The following is a 24,980-nucleotide window of genomic DNA, read 5'->3' as shown; positions in this document are numbered from 1 at the left end:
ATAAATCTCCCCCATAAAGTTGAAAAAGTTGCGCAATTTTTGCCCAAAAGGAAGACTTGCACAAAAATGTTGCCACTCTTCACTGTCAATGCATTACCAGCAGGGCTCAAGTCCTACAGGAACACATGGGAAGCGAGTTCCTGCACTTTTTTTGATACATTTTGTGAAGGTACACATTTTCTGAAATTTCACTCTTCACAAAGCTAAGTCTGGGCTGGTGTGGTTTTGTGACTTTTTGGTGTTTTTTTGTGACTTTTAAAAAAAGTTGCAATTGATAAATTCATCACCACTGAACAAGACTAACCTTAACAGCCGGTCTGTACACACTTTTTTTGAAGGAGTAGTCCAGTCCTGAAAAACTTATCCCCTATCCTAAGGATAGGGGATAAGTTTCAGATTACGGGGGGTCCGACCGCTGGGGCCCCCCACGATCTCCTGTACAGGGCCCCGGCAGCCCGAGGGAAGGGGGCGTGTTGACCAGGTGGCGGCCGACACACCCCATTAATACAGCGCTATGGCAGAGCCGGAAATTGCCGAAAGCAGTGCTCCGGCTCTGCCATAGAGTTGTATTGAGGGGGCGTATCAGCCGCCACTTCATGCGGTGGTCAACACGCCCCCTTCCCGCGGGCTGCCGAGGCCCCGTACAGGAGTTCGCGGGGGGCCCCAGCGGTCAGAACCCCCTGCGATCTGAAAATTATTCCCTATCCTTAGGATAGGGGATACGTTTTTTAGGACTGGACTACTCGTTTAAAAAAGGTGTAAACCAAAAAGTCGCAAAAAAATAGCCTGAGGTGCAGTGCTGCGCCAAAATAGAGACGAAACTACACAAAAAACAGCTCTAAAAAAATTATTAATGCCCCCTACTGTTCCCATTAGCAGAAGTCCTGCAGGACCAGTCATTGGGTGGAAATCTTGGGTGAGTTCCCACTTTTTCCCAGGACTTGACCCCGGATTACCAGGACAATGACATATCATGGTTTTTTATCTAAGAGCCGAGGAACGTTCTCACTCAAAGTGCAAGAAAAAGTGCAAACGTGTTACACTAAAAAAACGTGCACAAAGGATGCGGTCTATCACAAACCCTTCTCCAACAGGTGAAATGCCCCCCAACAAGCCTTACCCTTCGCCTCCGGACCAAAAGGAACCTGCGAGGTTCCAGGTTCGATGTCCCTAAGGGACCACAAATGCTCCCGGCATCCCCCTTGGCGTTAGCCAAGGTATCTGCCCGCAGAGCCGTAAACAGCCGGTACCCTGCCCATGGAGGAGTACCCGGGGTTTGTGCAGGGAGGTGCGGAACCTATCATGGTAGAGTATAAATTAGTGTTCCCCAAGCTGTAGCGCCCCAGTTATCAGGGCATGATGGGAGTTGTGGCCACAGATTGGGGAACAGTGCAACAGAATGTAACACCCAAGAACCTTCATTCAAGGATAGAATAGAATAGGAATTCTCCAAAGATTCCATTGGTTTCTTTATTCTTCTTCAGCTCTTTCTTCGAATCGACTATAAAAAAATATTGGAATTTCTAAAGCAATAATTGGATACATACTGCGGGTCCTTCCAGTCCTGGGGGTCCTTCAATCAGCATTCCCTGAAAAACAAAAAGCGCATTACAATAATGAGAAGAAAGCGAGACTCCATCGATACCGCGCTATTCAAGCCACCGCGGTCAGAATTACTTTAAGTGCAGAGTCAGGAATGAAGAAACATTAGAGAAAACGTCAAAATGATTGAGTCTCCGAATGACCGGCGCGGGTACCGGCAAGGTTATCTTATCCTTTGGAAATAATTGGTATTTAACTCTCGGTGACTAACGCAGTGTTTCCCAACCAGGGTGCCTCCAGCTGTTGCAAAACTACAACTCCCAGCATGCCCGGACAGCCTTTGGCATGCTGAGAGTTGTAGTTTTGCCATAGCTGGATTCACCCTGGTTGGGAAACGCTGGACTAAAGAGTCGTGAAGAGCAGACATCATATTAGAATTGTTACTATATGTGATGTCCCAGTACGGGAAATGCATCTCACAGTCCTGTCAGGTTGAGTCCCTGCACGTCCCCAGGGCTCACCTGCATTGTACCCCTATAATCTGTATAATTGTATATTATGTTGTAAAGGACCTTTGATATGGTCACATGATTATTGATCACATGATAATGGTTGTCACATGTTAAAGTCACATGTTTTGTTAGCCAGAGAGCACCAGTTGACCAGATGACCCGTAGCTAGCCTATGGGCACTGTGCTCAGCCCCCCTTTATAAGGAAGGGAGGAGCTGCAATCTCTCTCTTTGATCGTTCACTCTCTTAGATCCTGAGGTCAAGTCCAGTCCAGACGTCTCAGAACCAGTGTCCAGCAGGAGGCCTCAAGCCTAAATTACAGCCACAAGTCAGTAAGTCAAGTCATCTCTGTCTGCTGTCACTATCTTCAGTCAAGTCAAGTCGATTATAATCAGCGTGGCTGTGCTGAAGTTTGTCACTGCAAGTCCCAGCAAACTGCGAGGTCCTTCTGTGTTATTGGTCACCTCTCTGGGATCCTGGCCGAGCTGTAAAGACTGTATCACCTGTCTACCTCAGTAAAGCTACCCTTAACCCTGACCTGGCCTTGGACTCTTATTTGCCCTGCCCAACTAGGACTAGCGGTGCTACAGTTCGGGTGGTTCTCGGTAAAACCACGCCCTGTCGTCACGAACATTTAGGGGTTAACACCATCTGCCCCTGGGCTACAACATCTGCCACATACACCTCACCTCGCACCCTCGTGGCCCACCACATATACAAGACAGCTTGTTTAAAGGGGTACTACCGTGCTGACAACTTATCCCCTATGTAAAGGATAGGGGATAAGTTGACTGATTGCGCGGGGTCCCGCCGCTGGAGACCCCGGCGATCTCGCACGCAGCACCTCGCTCTCATCAGGCCCCGAAGCGAACATCCGCTCTGGATCTGATGATGGGGCCAGTGATCGTGACCTCACAGGCTCCGCTCCCCCTTGTGACGTCACACTCCGCCCCCTCAATGTAAGTCTATGGCAGGGGGCGAGACAGCTGTCTCGCTCCTGCCATAGACTTGCATTGAGGGGGCAGAGCGTGACGTCACGGGGGGGCGGAGCTGTGAGGTCACGATCACTGGCCCTGTCATCAGACCCGGAGCGGATGTTCGCTCTGGGGCCTGATGAGAGCGGGGTGCTGCGTGCAAGATCATGGGGGTCCCCAGCAGCGGGACCCCGCGGGATCAGGCAACTTATCCTCTATCCTTTAGATAGGGGATAAGTTGTCAGCACGGTAGTACCCCTTTAAACCATTCCTGTCGTGGAGATCGGCAGCTTACGAATCGTGGGCATTGAGACTAATAGGATTTGTGTGAGAGTCATGTAAAATAGATGATGCGGAGGCTTGGAGTCCAGATAATGTATTGTTTGGCTGTGTATAGGGGGGGGGGGGGGCTACACTTCAAGTAGTCTTATGGGCCACCAAATCATCACCCGCATACATCAAACCTGATGAGATCATTTTGTTTTGCCCGTATGTTATGCCTGCAAGGACTCACAGCTAAAGAAGAAAATAATCTCAGATCTGAATGAAGGCTATGATGTGACATTATAAAGATTTTATGAGAATATTCTAAATTATATGGCATCTTGTAAATACATGCTTTAAAGGGGTACACCGGTGGAAAACATTTTTTTTTTTTTTAAATCATCTGGTGCCAGAAAGATAAAAAGATTTGTAAATTACTTCTATTTAAAAATCTGAATCCTTCCAGTACTTATCAGCTGCTGTATGCTCCAAAGGAAGTTCTTTTCTTTTTGAATTTCTTTTCTACCTGACCACAGTGCTCTCTGCTGACACCTCTGTCCATTTAAAGGGTTACTCCGCTCCTCCCCAGCGTCCGGAACATTGAGTTCTGAATGCTGTGTGTCGGCTTCTGTGTTCACGCCCGCCCCCTCGTGACGTCACGGCCTGCCCCCTCAATGAAAGTCTATGGGAAGGGGGCGTGACTGCACAAGGGGGTGGGCGTGAACACGGAAGCCCACACACAGCGCGTTCGGAACTCAATGTTCCGGACGCTGGGCAGTGGAGTAACCCTTTAAGGAATTGTCCAGAGCAGGAGAAAATCCCCATAGCAAACCTCTCCTGCTCTGGACAATTCCTGACATGGACAGAGGTGTCAGCAGAGAGCACTGTGGTCAGACAAAAAAGAAATTCAAAAAGAAAAGAACTTCCTCTGTAGCATACAGCAGCTGATAAGTACTGGAAGGATTAAGATTTTTAAATAGAAGCAATTTACAAATCTGTTTAGCTTTCTGGCACCGGTTGATTAAAAAAATATATATATTTCACCGGAGTACCCCTTTAAGTCTAGAAACCAAATACGAAACATTGTTGAAGGTGGACATGGCGAGGACTGTCTCTATCTCTCCAAAAACAAGCGTATCGGTGGTTTAAATCCAACAAGCCGTATCCTTCTCTCCAGAACAACAGAAGGCTGTCTGATCTTGCCCAAATCCAATCAATATCCACAATGGGAAGTAAGTCATAGCCTAGTGTTTTCAAAATAGTGTGTCTCCGGCTGTTGCAAAACTACAACTCCCAGCATGCCCGGACATGCCCGGACAGCCAACAGATGGAGGCACATATTTGGGCAAGACCTGAGTCAACTCTTTTTAAAGAGGTAATCCAGTGGATTTTTTTTTTTTTAATCCACTGGCTCCAGTAAATTAAACAGATTTGTAAATTCCTTCTATTAAAAAATCTTAATCCTTCCAGTATTTATTAGCTGCTGAATACTACAGAGGAAATTATTTTCTTTTTGGAACACAGTGCTCTCTGCTGACATAATGACCACAGTGCCCTCTGCTGACCTCTGCTGTCCATTTTAGGAACTGCCCTGAGCAGCATATGTTTGCTATGGGGATTTTCTCCTACTCTGGACAGTTCTTAAAATGGACAGCAGAGAGCACTGTGGTCATGATGTCAGCAGAGAGCTCTGTGTTCCAAAAAGAAAATAATTTCCTCTGTAGTATTCAGCAGCTAATAAGTACTGGAAGGATTAAGATTTTTTTATGGAAGTAATTTACAAATCTGTTTAACTTTCTGGCACCAGTTGATTTAAAAAAAATAAAAATAAAAAGTTTTCACCGGAGTACCCCTTTAAACAGATAAAAAAAAAAGACATAATGGACAAACTACAAAAAAAAAAAAAAATCCCTACTAATGCGCAGATGTTACTGTCTATGAACATACATCATGTGTCTATGTCGGCCCCGCTCTTCTCTATAGTCCCCATTTATCTCTATCTCTGTCCAAATCTACCTTGTGTGGTTTGTTCGCAAAACGTCGAAAAAACCCGACCTCCCCGACACCACGTCCATTCAGATTTATAGTCGATCTCTAGCATTGATTTATTGGATACTTACCGGTTCGATAACAGCTGGTTCTCCTTTCTGACCCTTCTCTCCGTATCCTCCGTAATTATTCACCTGCAAAAAGCATTAAGTGCGATTGTAACATACGGTTAGTAGGAAGGCTCGCAGGGAATGAATTAATAGAATCCCATAAAGCATTTTATGATTTATGGCAAAAGTAACCTTTAAAAAATGAAATAGATTTGCGCACTCTTTCACTCCGGTCGTCATCTTAGTAGAGTTTTTTTTTTTTTTTCTAGAACAGAAACTGATAGGAAGTGATGCCTTTAGTGGATCGCGTTATGGAAGCTGACCGCAGAACGCTTTTATCGTAATTATTCTTTTAGTAAGATAAATTATGTCTGCGATTCCATCTGCACCAGGATAAAGGGATATTTATCAAGTGCACGCAACTAGAAACTGCAGGAATCTACTCGGACATCATACTTAGCAAAGACCGGTTGCTTTCTGCAGCCGACCCTCACCAAATGGCCGCCAAGTTGTGTAATTTAAAAATGTATTTGATTATATGGTGAATAATCAACATAGTAATACAACTAATGCTCAGTTCAGTAAACTCTAAGTCAGTGTTTCCCAACTAGAGTGCCTCCAGCTGTTGGAAAACTACTGTCTGGGCATGCTGGGAGTTGTAGTTTTGCAACAGCAGGAGGCACCATGATTGGGGAACACTCTTCGAAGTGCATTCTATACAGATGGCCAGTTGCTAAATATATAATGCTCTTATCTTTAATGAATGAATGAATGAATGAATTAAATAAATAATAAATACATCAATTAATTAATAAACAATATTATTATTATTTACTATTATTATTATCATCATTAGATTGAGCGAACTTACAGTAAATAGGCTTCTAGCGAACCTCATGGCTTGGCCCTTGATTACTTTAGTCTGCGTAAATTAGTTCAGCTTTCCAAGGGCTCTGGTTGCCAGGAATAGTCCGGGATGACAGTCTTAGGTCTCCTAGGACAGTATCCACCTTTTCCAGGCATCCAGAGCCCTTGCAGACTAAAGTAATCAACAGCCGAGCTGCGAGGTTCGCTAGGAGCCAACTTACTGTAAGTTAGCTCAACTCTAATTTTCATCATCATCATTAAATATAATATAATAATACATTATTATTATCATCATTATTATTCTCCGTTTATTTATTAATTTATTACTTAATTAATTTATTATTTATTTACTTATTTATTTTATTTAATAGATAATTATTGTTATTTTTGATTATTTGTTATATAAACAATATTAATATTATTATTATTATTATTATTATTATTATTATTATTAATAATGATAATAATAATAATAATAACCAATTACTCTCAAACTGCACTGATGGAATTCAACTTTCATTTCTAAAATGTAATTCTAAAATGCAATTTTACTTTAATTCCTAAAATGATTGTCAATTGGGTATTTAGGGCTTGCTTTACAGCGTTAAAAACAATACATGGATTTACATAAATAAATAAAAAAAATTCCATTCATTTCAATAGAGAGAAAATGTAGAGAGAAAAAAAGTGCAGCTTTCCAAGGGACCCTTTTTTGAGTGTTTTTTTTTTGGGAAGCTCCCATTAAAATGGAGGAAAACTTTAATCCGAACTGCAAGCACCGTACTTTAGATTAAATAGTGCTGAAGAGATTGCTATATTATAGTGTCGGGGAAATATTCAGCATAACTGGCAATGTATTTATTTCAATTTCAGCTTATTCTGGGTTTAGGAGTCCAGTGGGCTGTCCTACATTCAAATTGTCAATAACTGATTAGGACCGCCCACTGGACTGCAAGACTCAATGAGTAGAGAAGTTTTACTGAATCTATTCCTGCAAATATGGATATCAATCAGCTCAGCTCCTCTTGCTTTATAACACGTTGCCTGCAGATTGGATTACATTATCAGCTTAATATGTTCTTTTTTTTAAAATAATTTTCTAAATGTCTACTTATCCTTGATACAGAGCATATTATCTCTGAGCATCAATTTTGCTGAAGGCATAATTTTTTTTAATGACGATCATTCGCATAACTAATGTTGTAATGACTTTTAATCCCTGTATTACATATAGGCCAATGATGCTTATGACAGCTAATATACGGTATCCTACTGAAACAGCATGGCCTATAGTCACATGGTCGCTTCCCAATTTACATGTGAACTATATATATTTTTACACCAGAAAATAACTTAAAGGGGTACCCCACTGGCCAGCGTTCGGAACATTTAGTTCCGAACGCTGTGTCCGTGCTTCGGAGGTCAGCCACGCCCCTCGCGACATCACACCACACCCCCTCAATGCAAGTCTATGGGAGGGTGGCGTGACGACTGTTACGCCCCCCTCCTATAGACTTGCATTAAGGGGGTTTGCATGATGTCACGAGGGGGCGTGGCCAACCCCTGCAGCGCACACACAGCGTTCGAAACAAAATGTTCCGAACGCTGGCCAGTGGAGTGCCCCTTTAAGTTATTGTTTTAAGTTTATTCAGACACTTAAATTTAGAAGAAAAAAAATTGGGGAAAAATAAAAAACTTAATTTAGAAATCTCAAAATGAAGCAAAATAATAAAAGAAGCAATACTTATCTTACCAATCCCTGACTACTCCAGTTCCAGGGTTTCTCACAATAAGGACATGTGATACTGCAGCCAATCACTGACCCCAGCAATGACCGGCCAAAGCCAGTAATTGGCTGCAGCAGTCACATGTCCATGTCAAAAGGGACCATGATGCCCAGAACCACGTGGCAGACCTGAATGCTGCTGGAACAGGAAAAGCTAGGGATCGGTAACATTACTTCTTGTAATAGTTTACACCATTTAAGGCAATGGACAACTCATTTCTATAAAATTATATTTATATTTGGGGAGTGAAGTCCCTTAATACTTTACACTTCAATGACACGTTCATTTTACCATCTGTAGCCGCTGACAACTTACGGTGGTCTCTGAGATATCTTTCTCAGCCGGTACCCCAGGTCCAAATTCTTCTGTTGTTGGGTTTGTGGTTTTGTCTTCATAGTCTGTGTACTCATACAAATCATCTTTTCCTAAATCTCCTCCCACCACCGGCTCAGACTCTGTGGGCTCTACAGCTTTCACCCCATAGTCTGTTTCCTCTAAAAGTTTTTTGTCGGAGTCATAATCATCTCCAGTTATGTACTCTTCCACAAAAGGCTCCTCCACAAATGGATCCTCCACCAGTGTCTCTTCCACCAGTGTCTCCTCCTCAGGAATTTTCTATTAGCGTTGGCGTAAAAGTGGGAGGAACACACGGGTTTAAGGTTAGTAAAAAGCGTTAGATGCATCAATGCAACTTTAGATATGGTCAACCTAAAGCTCTTATTCATCATTATCTTTTAATGCGATGGCAGGGATCATGTAGGGATCATGTTCTCCTTATCGATTAAAAGATGATCATGTAAACATGATACATTGTAAAGCAGCAGTACCAATATCTTGGACACAAAGGGGTAAGACAAAAAGCTATGTATAGAAGATAACTAATTCTGGTATGTTCACGTATGTCCAGCAATCAATCAACTATTTCTCTTTAGTCTAGCTGAAAAAAGAAAAGGTAAAGGTGAGCCGGAGGATTGCTTTAAATTGGCTGTCAAATTCAATTAAGATTTGACCAATTTGGATTAATTGAGGAAAGTCCTGTCAATAAACAGGAGTCCCTGATCATGTGCACTGAGTAGCAAGGCATCTACTGTATGCCTTGCTGCTCAGTTAAAATTCACTGGGCTTGGTTCAAAGCTTCTGGTTCAAAAAAATATTAACTGAGCAGGGAAGCAAGCATTGTAGGCTTCCCTGCTCAGTGAACGGGAGTAGGGATTTCAGCTTGTACTTTATATGGGTCCCTATTTGTGATGAGCAGCAGGGGCCATATTCGAATTTGCGATATTTCGCGAATAGATTGACGATTATTCGTCCTATGTTCGCGAAATTGGCATATTCGGTATGTTCATTTACTTTTTTTTTCCCATGCGAAAATTCGCATGGAAAATTATCATTAAAATTTGCATGTAAAATAATAAAAACAGACCCACGTGATAGACCCATGTGATAGACCCCAATTCGCATGGAAAATTCGCATGGAAAATGCGCATAAAAATTCACATGTGAAAAAAGACAAAAGAAAACACGAATATTCGTCATTACGAATATATAGCACTCTATTCTAAATATTCGGAAAATCGCGATAAAAATTTGCATTAAGAATATTCGTGCTCAACAGCAGGCTAGGAGGAGAACACAATCCTGTCAATAGAAAGGAGTCCCTGCTCATGCACACTGAGCGGCGAGGCATTCACTCTATGACTCACTGCTCAGTTAACATTCAATAACCATTAACTGAGCAGGGAGGCACACAGTGTAGGCTTTACTGTTCAGTGTGCAGGAGTAGGGATTTCTGCTTGTACTTCATATGGTTCCGAAACAAATTTCCCAAAAATTGTGAATCAGACATATCCAAATTTTTTTTAGCAAATTTGAGTGAATTTGATCATTTTAGAATCGATTTGCTCATCATGTTTTTTTGATCTGGAGACAGGTCTAATATGTCTGGCACCATTCTCCATTTGGACCATCCTTTGGGAGAGATGTTGGGTATTAAGTATCCAGCGTTCTCATTTGCAGTTGGTCCGGATCACTAGAAATACGTGAACTAACCCTAAGTCGATCATTGACATTTTTTTTAATGTTTTTCAGCCAATGTTTTCAAAACAGTGTGCCTCCAGCTGTTGCAAAACTACAACTTCCAGCGTGCCCGGACAGCCTTTGGCTGTCCGGGCACACTGGGAGATGTAGTTTTGCAACAGCTGGAGGCACACTGGTTGGGAAACATTGGCTTAGATACTAGCAATTCTTAAAATTTCGTGATACAAATAGTACTGCTGCTTTAAAAGCAATGCCTGTATAATCCCTATCAAGCCTGCGTCTGCTTCCAATTCACAGCATAGCCATTTTTTTTTTGTTCACTAAATATTATTAAATAAAAGCTGTTATAGCATCTGCAAATAGCTGATTCCACAAATGTTCGACTAAATGTGTTCTTTAAATGTGCATTCCACTTGTCTCTGTTGCTGCGGGATATTTTGAAGGAAAACATATGCCGTTTATAACATCCAGAAGATTTAGCGCACAACTTAGAAAATTAACTCGGTACAAGACTATCGAATCAACATAAAGATAAATTTTTTTTGGAGTCCGTATCGACTCGAGGAGAATGCATATTTAAAGGAGACACTAAACAGAATCATAACATTTTATGATCTTAGGCAATACAATTACGGTATTTGCAAAATAATAATTATTATTATTTTTTGTTCCAGAATATTTAAAATCATCTTAAAGGGGTACTCCGGAGAGGAAAATGTATCTTTTTCAGATTAACCGGTACCAGAAAGTTAAACAGATTTGTACATTACTTATATTTAAAAATCCTAATCCTTCCAGTACTTATCAGCTGATGTATGCTCCAGAGGAAGTTGTGTTGTTCTTTCCAGTCTGACCACAGTGCTCTCTGCTGACACCTCTGGGCATGTGAGGAACTGTCCGGAGTAGGAGATTTTTTGCTATTTGCTCCTGCTCTGGACACTTCCTGACACGGACAGAGGTGGCAGCAGAGAGCACTGAGGAAGTTCTTCTCTTTTTACATTTATTTTCTGTCTAACAACAGTGCTCTCTGCTGACACCTCTGTCTGTCTCAGGAACTGACAGGAGCAAACCCTCATAGCAAACCTACCCTGCTCTTGACAGTTCCTGAGACAGACAGAGGTGTCAGCAGAGAGCACTGTGGCCAGACTGGAAAGAACTACACAACTTCCGGTGGAGCATACAGCAGCTGGTAAACACTGGAAGGATTAAGATTTTAGTAGAAGTCATTTACAAATCTGTATTTCTTTTTGGAATCAGTTGATTTGAAAAATGTTTTTTTTTCCCTCCCCCCTCTGGAGTACCCCTTTAACTAAAAGATAATTTCATAGAAGTTTATTCCAATGGACATAAACCAAGCACAGATTATATAAGCAAGGGGGAAGCGATGGGTAGATGTCACTTGGTCGGCCATCTGCTTATGAACCTTATCATCTCTCTTCAAAAAATTGGTATAAGTCCTCACAAAAAGTTGGTATTTCGAGTTCATAACCAGATGGCGAGCCAACGAAGACTGCCATTGAAACAGAAGGAGCATGTTAGACTTCTCTGGTGCCAGAAAGCGATGGAAAAACCTTCATCATTGTTTTGCTACTTTTGTAAATGAGATGAGAATTGTAGAAAGGCTTGTCCAAATCTGGTGTAATTATGACGTGAGACATGATGGCTAGATATGGAAATATGTATTTGAGGGTCAAAGCTATTCTCAAAAGATCTAAAGTATCCAACAGTCGATTACAAATGATCCATCTTTCCATCACTTATGGTACCCTAATAGGGATTTATTAAGCAGGTTTATCATCTAGCACCTTTTGGATGCAAATACATGGCAGTTTTGTTGGGGAGAGGGCCACAGTGTCCTAAAAAAGTAACATGGAGTCGCCCTCACCTAGTGTCCAAAGGAGCAGCTAACCCTGACACAGGTAAAGAGTAGAACAGAACATGTAATACCTTCCTGTACTGTAGGGGGCACTACCAGACAGCCAGTCAGTGCATGCATTTTAGGAATACAGGGGTTTTACCAGTTAAATGCCCATTCCGATTGGTCGGTTCTTACGGCCATTGACATGTTTCACAGATCTGGACTGTCTGTACATTGTATGTTGAGTCTAGCTTCAAGTAACAATGGTCCAGAAAAGACCATTGTATGTTGAAACTATTGTAAGTTGAGGGATCACTGTATAAGTCATAGTATTTCTCCGTGGCGAGCATTTGGGAATATGGGATGTGGTTCATTGAAAAAAAGTGCTTGAAGTCTTCAGCGCAGTCATGAGATTTTTGGGATCATCGGATTATAAAGTATATAATACAACTGTATTGTATGGATAAACAGTGAAGTCAACCATTGGAGCTGAACCATTACCTAATACTGAATGCCATTGGTTATTTTGGAAAATATACATCTTCCGATACTCTGTTAGAAAGCAATGGTTCTAGATGATAAAGTTGCTTAATGTTGTCAGACAATTTTAATAGATCTCAATTTATAAAATACTTAGAGCTGGTGACAAGGAACCTTGTGGGTAATAAAAACCGATGCACAAGACGAAGCAAAACAAAAGATGCTTTACCCTTTAGCAACTTGTGGTTATTGGGCTTTATTTCCAAAATAGAAAATGAAGTAATTCTATTGGTTGCAACTTGTAACAGGTAATAGCATCTTTTTGTCCGGCATCTTTTTTCCATGGAAAAATACCTACTAAGCATTGCTCTTTACGTGTGCACTAGAAGCAATCTAATAGAGGAATATGGAGTCATCGTTGGGCGCTTTCCCAAGCAGAAAAGACGACTGTGACTTCTTTGAACAGCAAGCGAAGGCCTGGAGATCAGTGATACTTATTTTTGGCCAATGAATTTTTTCTTGATAGGCAACATGATATTAACCATATAAAGCCACAAGGTCTTTAAAGGGGTACTCAGCCCAGAGACATCTTATCCCCTATCCTTAAGATAGAGGATAAGATGTCTGATCGAGGGGGTCCCGCCACTTTGCTCCGTGCCGGATGACTGGTGATGCGGGGCCGAGGCTCGTGACGTCACGGCCAGGCCGTGCTCGTGACGTCACGGCTATGGCCCCTCAATGCAAGTCTATAGGAGGGGGTGTAATGGTCATCACGCCCCCTCCCATAGAATTGCACTGAGGGGGCATGGTTGTGACGTCACAAGCGGGGCCTGGCCGTGACGCAACGAGCTTCCAACACCGCACCCAACACTCAAAACTCTTGCTCGATCAGACATATTATCCCCTATCCTTTGGATAGGGGAGAAGATGTCTAGGGGCGGAGTACCCCTTTAAGACTCATGTCATGTCCTATGTGGCTTCCTAGCTTCCAATGTATTGATGGGGTTTTCAGTAACAAATCTTGGTCAAGACCCAACATTTAGAAGGGAACCTACTGCTGGATTAGACTTAATAGATTACTAACCCAAGTTGCAGTCTTGAAGAAAAAGAACTTTCCACCTATGTTTTTTTTTTTTTTTTTACCTCATTGGGTCCAGTTGTAAGAGAAGGAGTATCTGTCTGGTAACCATAGTCTACTTCTCCATATTGTTCAGGGAAGTAATCCACCACATTAGCCTAAGAGAAAATTTAAAAAAAATGTTGTTAATTTCCCCTTCACATCGTGCAAAGATGCCAGTTCAAAAGTAAGAGTATAGATATAGGTTATGGTATTAGCCAGAGGTTCTGTCCACTTCTAGTGAGGTTAGGGCATTTGTATATCTCGTGATCACAGATCTTCGGGGCTGACCCTAATGAAGATCTTGATAACTTTGCTACCTTTACCCCTATTCTTTTTCTCGTTGATGCCTGGTAATCGGTTTTGCCCTTCTTCTTCTTAGCTGCAAATGAGTTTTTGGGCGTGACCTTTTGGGGTTTGTTCTTTAATTTAGGGGGAACTGGCTTCTTCTTCGTTTTGGAACTGGCTTTCTTCTTCTGAAAAAATGTGGTGAAAGACCGGATGGAGACAATGAATGAAAGAATGAAGAAGGGGAAGTAAGGAGTTTGAAGGGCAGGTGGGTGTACCTATATTGATGGCTTATTTTCTAGCTCAGTATAACAAATAGTTGTGCTATCCACGGATGAAGATACAATGACCTATGGACAATATCATATGTGACGTGTACACAGTCTTGAACGCTGTGGATCCAGCTCACCCCTTTGTCTGATCTGCGTTCCGGACTGGGATACTCCAATCCCAACTTGAATATGCAACAATGGAAAAGTCGTCCAGTGCAGATATGATGGATACGGACATGCACAAAAGGTGACGCGTTTCGGCCACTGTATGTAGCCTTAGTCATCCGTATGGCTAAGGCTACATATTCTGGTAGAAACGCGTCACCTTTTGTACATGTCCGTATCCTGTGAATAAAGTAATTTGATGCACCGTATCTGCACTGGACGACTTTTCCGTTGTTACGTGTACACAGTCTGGTTTGCAAATCTCACTTGAGTCAATAAGAATATAAGCCACCAAAAATGTACGTTTACAACACAAAATATCTCAATACATTTTTAGATCTTTGGAAGGCTCCATTGACATCATGTTGCGGTGCTCTATTGCAGGTATTTTCTGGGACACCATAAAAGTATAAAGCATGGCATACCCACAGTATGGCTATGGGACGTTTGTAGACCAAACTTGGTCTACTGGTGACTATGTTTGTTCTATTTTACTAAATTGTACATTTTGCTTGCGGAGCTCAAATGGAGTGGTAGACTTTTGTGTCCCGCTAACAAAACCTATACATTTGTGAAACAGATCAAATGTGGTCACCAGTAGTAAATAAATAATAGTAGAAATACACCAGGCACTGCACGCTGTATAGAGGCAATTTGCTGACAATGTACGTTCTAGAGCAGGAATATTCAGGTCGTTATTCCCCTATGATGCTCCCGGGGCTCTTTACGTCCCGACAAAGTATTTATGGTAGCAATGCCACATTCAAGTAGAAGTGAAAGGATGGATCACTCACCGGTTCTAGCGTGCCAAGAAGGATTTTCTTTATTTCAGGTACTGCATAATGGTACACAAATGCGGGGCGGGTGGGAAGGGTTCTCGGGTGAGACGCAGGAGGGACGAGGCAATGCTGTTTCGTTCCAACAAGGAACTTCTTCCGGCCTCCTATGGAGACACCTATCCTGTTTGACACCGGTTCTAGCGTGTCAAGCAAGATATACTTTATTTCAGGTACTGCATAGTGATACACAAATGCGGGCGGGTGGGACGGGTTCTCGAGTGAGACAGAGGAAGGACGAGGCAACGACATTTCGTTCCAGCAAGGAACTTCTTCTGACCTCCTATGGAGACTGCTTGACAGGAAAAAGTTCCTTGCTGGAACAAAACGGCGTTACCTCGTCCCTCCTGCGTCTCACCCGAGAACCCTCCCCACCCGCCCCGCATTTGTGTACCACTATGCAGTACATGAAATAAAGTAAAATCCTGCTTGACACGCTAGAACCGGTGAGTGATCAGTCCTTTCACTTCTACTTGAATGTTGTAGTCACCAGTAGACTACCCCTTGTCTGTGAAAGTCTATTGGGTATGTCAGAATGTTTCCTTTCATAGTGTCCTGGCACATGCGGGCCACAGAGCTTCAGAACGTGATGTCATGGAGGTCTATATAGGTTTTGCCTGGTTGATTCTGAGGCTTTTTTTTTCTATCCTCAAAAAAATCACCAAAGTGTTGCCTGCCAACTTCACCCAACTTCCAGAGCAAGGAGACCACAAGTCAGCTGGAGAAAAGGGACTGAGATGACACTGGAGCAGACGATGAGAGGAGAGTGACACACAACACCGCGGACACAACACGTAGTTACTGTACCTCAGTCTGAGCTACGTATTCTTCAGCAACTGTGGGCGCCTCTGTAACAAAATCAGGCTCCTTGTAATCTGCTCCCCCATACTCATAGTCATACTCCATTATTTCTTCAGGTGCATACTATATTGCAAAAGGAAGACTTGTTAGGCAAGGCCTTGTTAGCTAAAAGCAGATTATAAGCATTGTTACAGGTATCATATGCACACAATGTATTTACACATTCTACATTGGCTTCCAATGCAGAATACATTGCCGCACATGAATATGGCGAAACTGAGCAACAGAATCAGTGTTTTTGTTTTGTTTTTAGATTTCTTTTTTTGTTTTAAATGGCTGTTTTTTTAAAGTGGAACTTAAAATGTGATCTTACAGTTTAACAGGTAAAGATGACTGGTGGAGTATCCAAAGGACAAACTGCCCCAATCGAATACCCCTATAAATGGCAACTTACATAAATATAATGATAGAATACAAAATATAAAATTCATAAATTTTTAAAATTTTAGTTCCACTTTAAGACTTTTTGTATTTGCATAGGCACAGGTTAGGCACATATTAATTAGAAATATTATCATTGTATGGTCAGGAGGACACAACCTCTGGGATGCCTAGAACCTTTAACAGCTCCAGATTGTTTGAGAACTGTAATGCAATCATCTATACAGTACTTGAGTAAAAGGGGTTGTCCAGAAAAAAAAAAAAACTGTTCTCTCACTTGTAGCTGTGCCATCATGTCACACTCAGAGTTTCCATTCCCTTCTGTCTGCTCAGGGTGAGTACATTGATATGAAGAGGGAGAGCTCATATTACTGCTCATTAGATTTGAAAGCATAAAGAAGCCTTTCTCAGTCACAGTAGTTTTCTTCAGAACAAGCTTTATTCCCATCTTATCTGAGAAAGGCTTCCTGCTGCCTAAAAATCTAATGAGCAGTAATATGAGTTCCCTTCTTCATCTCAATGGTCTGGTCCTCAACAGATAGGAAGGGAAGGGGGTGCAGGGACTGGCACTCTGCATTCACAGCCTGTGACATGATGTTACAGTTACAAAATAGAGACAGAGAGCAGAGTTTACATGGAGAGATCTGTGCATTATGGCTATTCACTTTATATTAGTAAGTTGCTTTATTAAATTTTTTGACATCATATCCAGGTTGTTTCTTTCAATAGACAACCACTTTAAGCTATTTCTAAAAAAAAAAAAAAAGCAAAAGGAGGGGTGTCAAAAGCAACTTACCAATATAATGTTATTAGTCACGCTGCACTGATCTCTTCACATAAACTCTATCTGGTAGCTGTAACATCACAGCTGGGAATGCAGAGTGTGAGTCCCTTCTCCCCTCCTATCTGCTGAGGATGGGACCATTTATGTGAAGATGGGAGGTTATATTACTGCTCATTAGTGTCACGATGCCGGCTGGCAGGTAGTGGATCCTCTGTGCCAGAGAGGGATTGGCGTGGACCGTGCTAGTGGATCGGTTCTAAGTCACTACTGGTTTTCACCAGAGCCCGCCGCAAAGCGGGATGGTCTTGCTGCGGCGGTAGTGACCAGGTCGTATCCACTAGCAACGGCTCAACCTCTCTGGCTGCTGAAGATAGGCGCGGTACAAGGGAGTAGACAGAAGCAAGGTCGGACGTAGCAGAAGGTCGGGGCAGGCAGCAAGGATCGTAGTCAGGGGCAACGGCAGGAGGTCTGGAACACAGGCTAGGAACATACAAGGAACGCTTTCACTGGCACAATGGCAACAAGATCCGGCAGGGAAGTGCAGGGGAAGTGAGGTGATATAGGGAAGTGCACAGGTGAAGACACTAATTGGAATCACTGCGCCAATCAGCGGCGCAGTGGCCCTTTAAATCGCAAAGACCCGGCGCGCGCGCGCCCTAGGGAGCGGGGCCGCGCGCGCCGGGACAGGACCGAGGGAGAGCGAGTCAGGTACGGGAGCCGGGGTGCGCATCGCGAGCGGGCACTACCCGCATCGCGAATCGCATCCCGGCTGGCAGCAGAATCGCAGCGCCCCGGGTCAGTGGATCTGACCGGAGCGCTGCAGCGGAGAGAGTGTAGCGAGCGCTCCGGGGAGGAGCGGGGACCCGGAGCGCTCGGCGTAACAGTACCCCCCCCCCTTGGGTCTCCCCCTCTTTTTAGGGCCTGAGAACCTGAGGAGCAGACTTTTATCTAGGATGTTGTCCTCAGGTTCCCAGGATCTCTCTTCAGGACCACAACCCTCCCAGTCCACTAAAAAAAAAGTTTTCCCTCTGACCTTTTTAGAGGCTAAGATCTCTTTGACAGAGAAGATGTCCGAGGAGCCGGAAACAGGAGTGGGAGGAACAGATTTGGGAGAAAAACGGTTGAGGATGAGTGGTTTAAGAAGAGAGACGTGAAAGGCATTAGGGATACGAAGAGAAGGAGGAAGAAGAAGTTTGTAAGAGACAGGATTAATTTGACACAATATTTGGAAGGACCAAGATAGCGTGGTCCCAACTTGTAGCTAGGGACACGGAAGCGGACATATTTAGCGGAGAGCCATACCTTGTCTCCAGGGGAAAAAACGGGAGGAGCTCTTCTTTTCTTATCCGCGAACCTCTTCATGCGTGAAGAAGCCTGTAAGAGAGAATTTTGGGTCTCTCTCCATATAATGGAAAGGTCACGAGAAATTTCATCCACAGCGGGCAGACCAGAGGGCAAGGGGGTAGGGAGGGGGGGAAGAGGGTGACGGCCGTACACCACGAAAAATGGGGATTTGGAGGAAGATTCAGAGACTCTGAAGTTATACGAGAATTCGGCCCATGGAAGGAGATCTGCCCAGTCATCCTGGCGGGAGGAAACAAAATGTCGCAAATAATCACCCAAGACTTGGTTAATTCTTTCTACTTGTCCATTGGACTGGGGATGATATGCAGAAGAAAAATTTAATTTAATCTTGAGTTGTTTACAGAGAGCCCTCCAGAATTTAGACACGAATTGGACGCCTCTATCCGAGACGATCTGCGTAGGCAACCCGTGAAGACGAAAAATGTGTACAAAAAATTGTTTAGCCAACTGAGGCGCTGAAGGAAGACCAGGAAGAGGGATGAAATGTGCCATTTTGGAGAATCGATCAACGACCACCCAAATAACAGTGTTGCCACGGGAAGGGGGTAAATCAGTAATAAAATCCATACCAATCAGAGACCAAGGCTGTTCGGGGACAGGCAGGGGATGAAGAAAACCAGCGGGCTTCTGGCGAGGAGTCTTATCCCGGGCACAGATAGTGCAGGCTCGCACAAAGTCCACAACATCCGTCTCCAGAGTCGGCCACCAATAGAAGCGGGAGATGAGTTGCACAGATTTCTTGATGCCCCCATGACCAGCGAGATGGGAGGAGTGACCCCATTTGAGGATTCCGAGGCGTTGGCGTGGAGAAACAAAGGTCTTTCCTGGAGGAGTTTGCCTGATGGAGGCTGGAGAAGTGGAGATCAGGCAGTCAGGTGGAATGATGTGTTGCGGAGAGAGTTCAACTTCTGAGGCATCCGAGGAACGAGAGAGAGCATCGGCCCTAATGTTCTTATCGGCAGGACGAAAGTGAATCTCAAAATTAAATCGGGCAAAGAACAGAGACCACCGGGCCTGGCGAGGATTCAGCCGTTGGGCAGACTGGAGGTAGGAGAGGTTCTTGTGGTCGGTGTAAATAATAACTGGAAATCTTGATCCCTCCAGCAGATGCCTCCATTCCTCAAGTGCTAATTTAATGGCTAGAAGCTCTCGATCCCCGATGGAGTAGTTCCTCTCCGCCGGAGAGAAGGTCCTAGAAAAAAAACCACAAGTGACAGCATGCCCGGAAGAATTTTTTTGTAAAAGAACAGCTCCAGCTCCCACTGAGGAGGCATCAACCTCCAATAGGAAGGGTTTGGAAGGGTCAGGTCTGGAGAGCACGGGAGCCGAAGAAAAGGCAGACTTGAGTCGTTTAAAGGCGTCTTCCGCTTGAGGAGGCCACGACTTGGGATCGGCATTTTTTTTGGTTAAAGCCACGATAGGAGCCACAACGGTAGAAAAATGTGGAATAAATTGCCTGTAATAATTGGCGAACCCCAAAAAGCGTTGGATAGCACGGAGTCCGGAGGGGCGTGGCCAATCTAAGACGGCAGAGAGTTTGTCTGGATCCATTTGTAGTCCCTGGCCAGAGACCAAATATCCTAGAAAAGGAAGAGATTGGCATTCAAACAGACATTTCTCAATTTTGGCATAGAGTTGATTGTCACGAAGTCTCTGAAGAACCATACGGACATGCTGGCGGTGTTCTTCTAGATTGGCAGAAAAAATTAGGATATCGTCCAGATATACAACAACACAGGAGTATAACAGATCACGAAAAATTTCATTGACAAAGTCTTGGAAGACAGCAGGGGCGTTGCACAGGCCAAAGGGCATGACCAGATACTCAAAGTGTCCATCTCTGGTGTTAAACGCCGTTTTCCACTCATCCCCCTCTCTGATGCGGATGAGGTTATAGGCGCCTCTTAAGTCCAATTTAGTAAAGATGTGGGCACCTTGGAGACGATCAAAGAGTTCAGAGATGAGGGGTAGGGGGTAGCGGTTCTTAACCGTGATTTTATTAAGACCGCGGTAGTCAATGCAAGGACGTAGGGAGCCATCTTTTTTGGACACAAAGAAAAATCCAGCTCCGGCAGGAGAGGAGGATTTACGGATAAAGCCCTTTTTTAAATTTTCCTGGACATACTCAGACATGGCAAGAGTCTCTGGGGCAGAGAGAGGATAAATTCTGCCCCGGGGTGGAGTAGTACCCGGGAGGAGGTCGATAGGGCAATCATAAGGCCTGTGAGGAGGTAGAGTCTCAGCTTGTTTTTTGCAGAAAACATCCGTGAAGTCCATATAGGCCTTAGGGAGACCGGTTACTGAGGGAACCACAGAGTCACGGCAAGGGTTACTGGGAACCGGTCTTAGACAGTCCTTGGAACAAGAGGGCCCCCAACTCTTGATCTCCCCAGTGGACCAATCCAGGGTTGGGGAATGAAGTTGAAGCCAGGGAAGTCCAAGGAGAATTTCCGAGGTGCAATTGGGGAGGACCAAAAGTTCAATCCTCTCGTGATGAGATCCGATGCTCATTAGAAGGGGCTCCGTGCGGAAGCGTATGGTACAGTCCAATCTTTCATTGTTTACACAATTGATGTAAAGGGGTCTGGCGAGACTGGTCACTGGGATGTTGAACCTGTTGACGAGAGAGGCCAAAATAAAATTTCCTGCAGATCCAGAGTCCAAGAAGGCCACGGTAGAGAAGGAGAAGGCAGAGGCAGACATCCGCACAGGCACAGTAAGACGTGGAGAAGCAGAGTAGACATCAAGGACTGTCTCTCCTTTGTGCGGAGTCAGCGGACGTCTTTCCAGGCGGGGAGGACGGATAGGACAATCCCTCAGGAAGTGTTCGGTACTAGCACAGTACAGGCAGAGGTTCTCCATGCGGCGTCGTGTCCTCTCTTGAGGTGTCAGGCGAGACCGGTCGACCTGCATAGCCTCCACGGCGGGAGGCACAGGAACAGATTGCAGGGGACCAGAGGAGAGAGGAGCCGAGGAGAAGAAACGCCTCGTGCGAACAGAGTCCATATCTTGGCGGAGCTCCTGACGCCTTTCGGAAAAACGCATGTCAATGCGAGTGGCTAGGTGAATAAGTTCATGTAGATTAGCAGGAATTTCTCGTGCGGCCAGAACATCTTTAATGTTGCTGGATAGGCCTTTTTTAAAGGTCGCGCAGAGGGCCTCATTATTCCAGGACAATTCTGAAGCAAGAGTACGGAATTGTACGGCATACTCGCCAACGGAAGAATTACCCTGGACCAGGTTCAACAGGGCAGTCTCAGCAGAAGAGGCTCGGGCAGGTTCCTCAAAGACACTTCGGACTTCCGAGAAGAAGGAGTGTACAGAGGCAGTGACAGGATCATTGCGGTCCCAGAGCGGTGTGGCCCATGACAGGGCTTTTCCGGACAGAAGGCTGACTACGAAAGCCACCTTAGACCTTTCAGTGGGAAACAGGTCCGACATCATCTCCAGATGCAGGGAACATTGGGAAAGAAAGCCACGGCAAAACTTAGAGTCCCCATCAAATTTATCCGGCAAGGATAGGCGTAGCCCAGGAGCGGCCACTCGCTGCGGAGGAGGTGCAGGAGCTGGCGGAGGAGATGACTGCTGAAGCTGTGGTAGTAACTGTTGTAGCATAACGGTCAGTTGAGACAGCTGTTGGCCTTGTTGCGCTATCTGTTGTGACTGCTGGGCGACCACCGTGGTGAGGTCAGCGACAACTGGCAGAGGAACTTCAGCGGGATCCATGGCCGGATCTACTGTCACGATGCCGGCTGGCAGGTAGTGGATCCTCTGTGCCAGAGAGGGATTGGCGTGGACCGTGCTAGTGGATCGGTTCTAAGTCACTACTGGTTTTCACCAGAGCCCGCCGCAAAGCGGGATGGTCTTGCTGCGGCGGTAGTGACCAGGTCGTATCCACTAGCAACGGCTCAACCTCTCTGGCTGCTGAAGATAGGCGCGGTACAAGGGAGTAGACAGAAGCAAGGTCGGACGTAGCAGAAGGTCGGGGCAGGCAGCAAGGATCGTAGTCAGGGGCAACGGCAGGAGGTCTGGAACACAGGCTAGGAACATACAAGGAACGCTTTCACTGGCACAATGGCAACAAGATCCGGCAGGGAAGTGCAGGGGAAGTGAGGTGATATAGGGAAGTGCACAGGTGAAGACACTAATTGGAATCACTGCGCCAATCAGCGGCGCAGTGGCCCTTTAAATCGCAAAGACCCGGCGCGCGCGCGCCCTAGGGAGCGGGGCCGCGCGCGCCGGGACAGGACCGAGGGAGAGCGAGTCAGGTACGGGAGCCGGGGTGCGCATCGCGAGCGGGCGCTACCCGCATCGCGAATCGCATCCCGGCTGGCAGCAGAATCGCAGCGCCCCGGGTCAGTGGATCTGACCGGAGCGCTGCAGCGGAGAGAGTGTAGCGAGCGCTCCGGGGAGGAGCGGGGACCCGGAGCGCTCGGCGTAACAATTAGATTTTAAGGCAGCAGGAAGCCTTTCTCAGGTTAAACAGAAGTGTGCCCGTTCTGAGGGAAACTACTGAGACTAAGAAAGGCTCCCTTCTGCTTTAAAATATATTGAGCAGTAATACAATCGCTCCCTCTTAATATCAATGGAGAAAGCAGAGCTGATATGGAGAGATTTGTGCAGTATGGCTAATAACTTTATTTTAGAATGTTGTTATATTATACTTGTTGACACTATGCACAGGTTGTTTCTTTCACTGGACAACCTTTTTTAAAAAAAACAAACAAAAGGAGACGTTCTGTTCCTTCATTCTAGACATCCAAGAAGCTAGGCCAGTCACACATCAATATTGTATATAAACAATACATGTCCTGGCAAATTTGGCTTTCCATGAAGATTAAAGGAGAACTCCAGCAAAAATGAACGTATCCCCTGTCCACAGGATAGGGGATAAGTAGCTGATCCCAGCGGTCGGACCCCCTATGCGATCAGTTAATTATCCCCTTTCCTTCGGATAGAGAATATGTTAATTTTCAATGGATATCTCCTTTAATCTCAGATCATTTTAGGGGGATGTTTGCAAAAAAAAGCATAAGAAGCGCTATAGAAAGCTATGTTGGAACCCAGTATAGGCAACGTAAGGAGACAAAGGAGCTACTATAGATTTTGCCTGTTATATTTGCAGCTTTGGTAGTCAAATGGTTCACTTTCTTTATGAAATAAAATTAATTATTAAAAAAAAAATTTCAACAAAAAAATCACAATGCTAGAAAAAAATGGACCATTTGAAAATAGTTATAGTTGCAAAATGGTAAGAAAAATAGGGTTAAAGTACAACCGGGGGACCTTTAGAATGTATTTCACCATGAAGCCTTCGGTACAATACACTGTTCGGAACAAGGTATGCTTCAGCTGCTCATAGACATGTTCGACTCCGCTGCCAACTGGGTCACATTTCCAAAACTTTTCCAAGTTTTTAAAGGCTAACTCCATTATAAGATCTGTTCCCCACCCCTGTACGTTTAGATTGGAAACCACTTTACTCCGGGCAAGACATCGCTGAGATTGTCATGTCCCTTGACTAACATTGGGGTGATTTGATACATAAGACATTTGAAAGTTATTCTCAGTCTCTCAAAAAGCTAGACACTACAAACTACAGCTGTCTGGGCTTGCTGGGGGTTGTAGTTTTGCTGTTGAAAGACTCTCAGTCTTTTAAATAGCCAGACACTGGTTTTCCAACCAGTGTGCCTCCAGCTGTTGCAAAAATACAACTCCCAGCATGCCCGGACAGCCAACGGCTGTCCGGGCATGCTGGGAGATGTAGTTTTGCTATTGAAAGTTATTCTCAGTTTCTCAAATAGCCAGACACTACTCCAGGGTTTCCCAAGCAGTGTGCCTTCAGCTGTTGTAAAACTAAAATTCCCAGCATGCGCTGACAGCCAACGGCTTTGCCAACTGTACCACTCAGTGCTAGGAGTGCTTCTTTGCATCAATCTGTGTAGATCGGCAGCTTTGGACTTACATTTAAAGGGGTTGTTAAGCAAAAAACAACTTTTGCCCTACCACAGGGGGGATAAGTGTTAGATCCCCAGGGGTCCCAGTAGTCAACCCCCCCACAATCTGATACCTATCCCATTAATTCTCTATGGGGGTGCCAAAAATACCCAAGTGCTGGACTCAGGCATCTCCAGCGCTCCCAAAGAAATGAATGGAGTGCGCGCCGTCCCCAGCATATGCTTCTTTCAGAGAACCGGGGCCCGTGCACAAGATCGCGGGAGGTCCCAGCGGTTAGACCCTGCTGCGATCTGACATTCCTCCCCTATCATGTGGATAGGGGATAAGTTACTTTTCGCTGCACAACTCCTTTTAAAGGATGAATAAAAGGGTTTTGTTATTTATTTAAATATTGTTTTTATCCCAGTTCCAGTTTTTAGTCAATTTTTTTTAAACCATAAAACCCCTTAAAGGAGTAGTCCAGTGGTGAACCCAGTGGTGAACAACTTATCCCCTATCCTAAGGATAGGGGATAAGTTTGAGATCGCGGGGGGT

At 44.5% G+C, this 24,980-nt stretch overlaps 1 protein-coding gene across 7 annotated transcripts in view; it reads right to left on the bottom strand.

Moving 5' to 3' along the window:
- Positions 1 to 24,980, bottom strand: part of COL11A1 (collagen type XI alpha 1 chain) — a 279,532-nt gene that overhangs the window by 164,646 nt on the left and 89,906 nt on the right. For 4 of the 7 annotated variants that reach the window (XM_056523427.1, XM_056523429.1, XM_056523430.1 and 1 more), the window contains 5 exons: positions 15,905 to 16,021; positions 13,563 to 13,655; positions 8,360 to 8,659; positions 5,412 to 5,474; positions 1,548 to 1,589 (listed from right to left, as the gene is read on the bottom strand). In XM_056523427.1, coding sequence (XP_056379402.1) covers positions 1,548 to 1,589; positions 5,412 to 5,474; positions 8,360 to 8,659; positions 13,563 to 13,655; positions 15,905 to 16,021 — 615 coding nt within the window. Of the gene's footprint in view, positions 1 to 1,547; positions 1,590 to 5,411; positions 5,475 to 8,359; positions 8,660 to 13,562; positions 13,656 to 13,856; positions 14,013 to 15,904; positions 16,022 to 23,792; positions 23,979 to 24,980 lie in introns of those variants that run through there. The other 3 variants (XM_056523433.1, XM_056523432.1, XM_056523431.1) reach the window with 3 other exon arrangements.

Source organism: Hyla sarda, chromosome 6, assembly GCF_029499605.1.
Source record: "Hyla sarda isolate aHylSar1 chromosome 6, aHylSar1.hap1, whole genome shotgun sequence".
Classification (NCBI taxonomy): Eukaryota; Metazoa; Chordata; class Amphibia; order Anura; family Hylidae; genus Hyla; species Hyla sarda.
This window is presented reverse-complemented; position numbering and strand designations above follow the sequence as displayed.